This window comes from Triticum urartu, chromosome 2A (assembly GCF_056163025.1).
Source record: "Triticum urartu cultivar PI428250 chromosome 2A, HENAU_Tu73, whole genome shotgun sequence".
Classification (NCBI taxonomy): Eukaryota; Viridiplantae; Streptophyta; class Magnoliopsida; order Poales; family Poaceae; genus Triticum; species Triticum urartu.
In genome coordinates, this window is record NC_141874.1 from 218057219 (window position 1) to 218059591 (window position 2373).

The 2373-nt window shown below is 54.6% G+C and overlaps 1 protein-coding gene across 1 annotated transcript; it reads right to left on the reverse strand.

The window, feature by feature from the left end:
• Positions 1-828: 828 nt before the first annotated feature.
• On the reverse strand, positions 829-1371 carry LOC147984627 (uncharacterized). Its single transcript, XM_087541185.1, has 2 exons — positions 1213-1371; positions 829-1122 (listed from the first exon to the last, which is right to left on the reverse strand). The coding sequence occupies exons 1-2, from the start codon at positions 1369-1371 to the stop codon at positions 829-831; spliced, it is 453 nt and encodes a 150-aa protein (XP_087397311.1).
• Positions 1372-2373: the final 1002 nt, after the last annotated feature.

A 2373-nucleotide genomic window follows, 5' to 3' on the forward strand; every position in this document is an offset into this window, starting at 1 on the left:
TGAATTTTTGGACATCTCACAATCGGGTAGGTACCTCCATCCTCTCGATGGCTTTGATCTTAGCAGGGTTGCACTCATTGCCGTGTTCTGAGACCAGGAAGCCAAGGAGCTGGCCGGCTGGTACTCCGAACACGCATTTCTCTAGCTTGAGCTTGATCTGAAACCGACGCAGATTTTCAAAGGTCTCCTTGAGATCTTCCAATAGGGTACCGTGCTTCTCCGTCTTCACCACAATGTCGTCCACATAGACATGGGCGTTCCCGCCGAGTTGCTTAAGGAGGCACTTCTGCATGCAACACTGAAAGGTGGCGCCGGCATTCCTCAAGCCGAACGTCATTGTCAGGTAACAGAAGGCTCCAAATGGTGTGATGAAGGCTGTCTTCAGGTGGTCTGCCGGGTTCAGCTTGATTTGATGATAACCTGAGTAGGCATCCAAGAAGCTCAACAGCTCGCATCCGGCTGTGGAGTCTATCACTTGATCAATCCGTGGCAAGGCAAACGGATCTTTGGGGCAGGCTTTATTGAGACTGGTGTAATCAATACACATACGCCACTTGTTGTTCTTCTTCAGCACAAGGACTGGGTTGGCAAGCCATTCTGGGAAGAAAACTTCCATGATGAAGCCGGTTGCCAACAGGCGGGCGATGTCTTCTCCAACAATTCTCCTCTTCTCTTCTGACAGTCGGTGGAGGGGCTGTCTGACTGGTTTGGCATCTGCTCTTACATGTAGGTTGTGCTCGGCGAAATCCGTCGGAACACCCGGCATGTCTTTAGGGGACCATGCAAAGATGTCCGATTCTCATGGAGGAAGTCGACGAGCTCGCTTTTCTATTTGTTGTCAAGGTTTGCACCTATGAAAGCGTACCTCTCCGGGTGCTCAGGGTCCAATGGGATCTTCTTTGTTTCTCTGGCCGGCTTGAAGGAGCCCTGGGTCTCCGACTCTTGGGCTTCTGGGGACATGTCCGGCTGGTTGCCGGCCATGGCCACCACCCGGTCCATGAGCTTCTTCTCTCCCGCAATCATGAGGGACTCGGCCAGCCGGCTGCTGGCTACAGCGTAGATGGCTGACTTCTCATAGTCACCACCGATTGTGATAATGCCCTTAGTTCCTGGCATCTTCATCTTGAGGTAGGCATAATGCGGCACCGCCATGAATTTGGCTAGAGCCGGTCGACCTAGGAGCACATGATACGGTCTCTCTAGGTTAACCACCTCAAACCAAATGGCTTCGCGGCGGAAATGATCCTTGTCTCTGAAGAGGACATCTATCTTGATCTTGCTGATTGGTGAGCAGGACAAGCCGGGCACAATGCCATGAAACACAGTCCGACTGGGCAGCAGCTGCTTCTCTTTGATCTTCAGCTTCTCCATGGTGTCCCGGTAAAGGATGTTGATGCTGCTGCCACCATCTATCAGAATTCAGGAGAAACGAGCAGCTCGCCTCTCTGTTGCAAGGGTGGCATCCAAAACCAGGGCATAGGAACCCGGGAGGGCATTACTTCGGGGTGGTCGGCCCGGCTCCAGCTGATGGGCTTTTCAGACCAATGCATGAACTCTGGAGTAGTGGAGGCAACCACATTTACTTCGCAGTGTTACTGGCACCGACTGTATTTATCACTGGCCATGTTGGTGAAGACGACATAAGAGCCATGCTCTTCAGGGTAATCATCTTGGACTTGGCCAACTCCTGGACGGGCGGCCGGTTTCTGAGGAGGCGGAGCCGGCGGGCTAGCATGCGGAGGAGGGAGTCCTTCTCCCTTGGCGATGCGGACAAGCCAGTGACACTTCCGGGTCATGTGGTTGGACGGCTTTGCGCCGCTGTGGAACTTGCAGGGGGCATCGAGAGTCTGCTCGAAGGAGAAGGCGGGCAACCAAGTTGACTTGCCGCCTTTCTGACGCTTGGGAGGTGGCTGCCCTTTAGGTTTTTGATCTTCAACAGTTGCCACCCGCCGCTGGTGGAAGCCGGCTGGGGGGCTTTGCGCTTGTTATCGTTCGGTTGCTGGCGCCGACTGTTGTCTCTAGCCGGTGTTCGAGGAGCCAGGGGGAGCACCTTCCCAGAAGTGTCCACCCGGAGCTCCGACTTCATGATGGATTCGGCCGTGTCGTATTTATCTGCTATGATCAACAACTCATCGAGGGTCACCGGCTCGTCGCAGAGAAGCCGGTGCTTGAGCAAGGTGCCCTCTCGGCACCCGGCAGTGAAGTACTCGATAGCTTGGACCTCATGCACTCCTTCACAGGAGTTGCACAGTTCCGCCCACCCTGTCAGGTAATCACGGGTGGACTCATTGGGGACTTGGATGCACATCGAGAGTTGGCGAGGCTTGGGAGGCCGCTTGTAGGTGCTGGTGAAGTTCCAGATAAACACCTCGG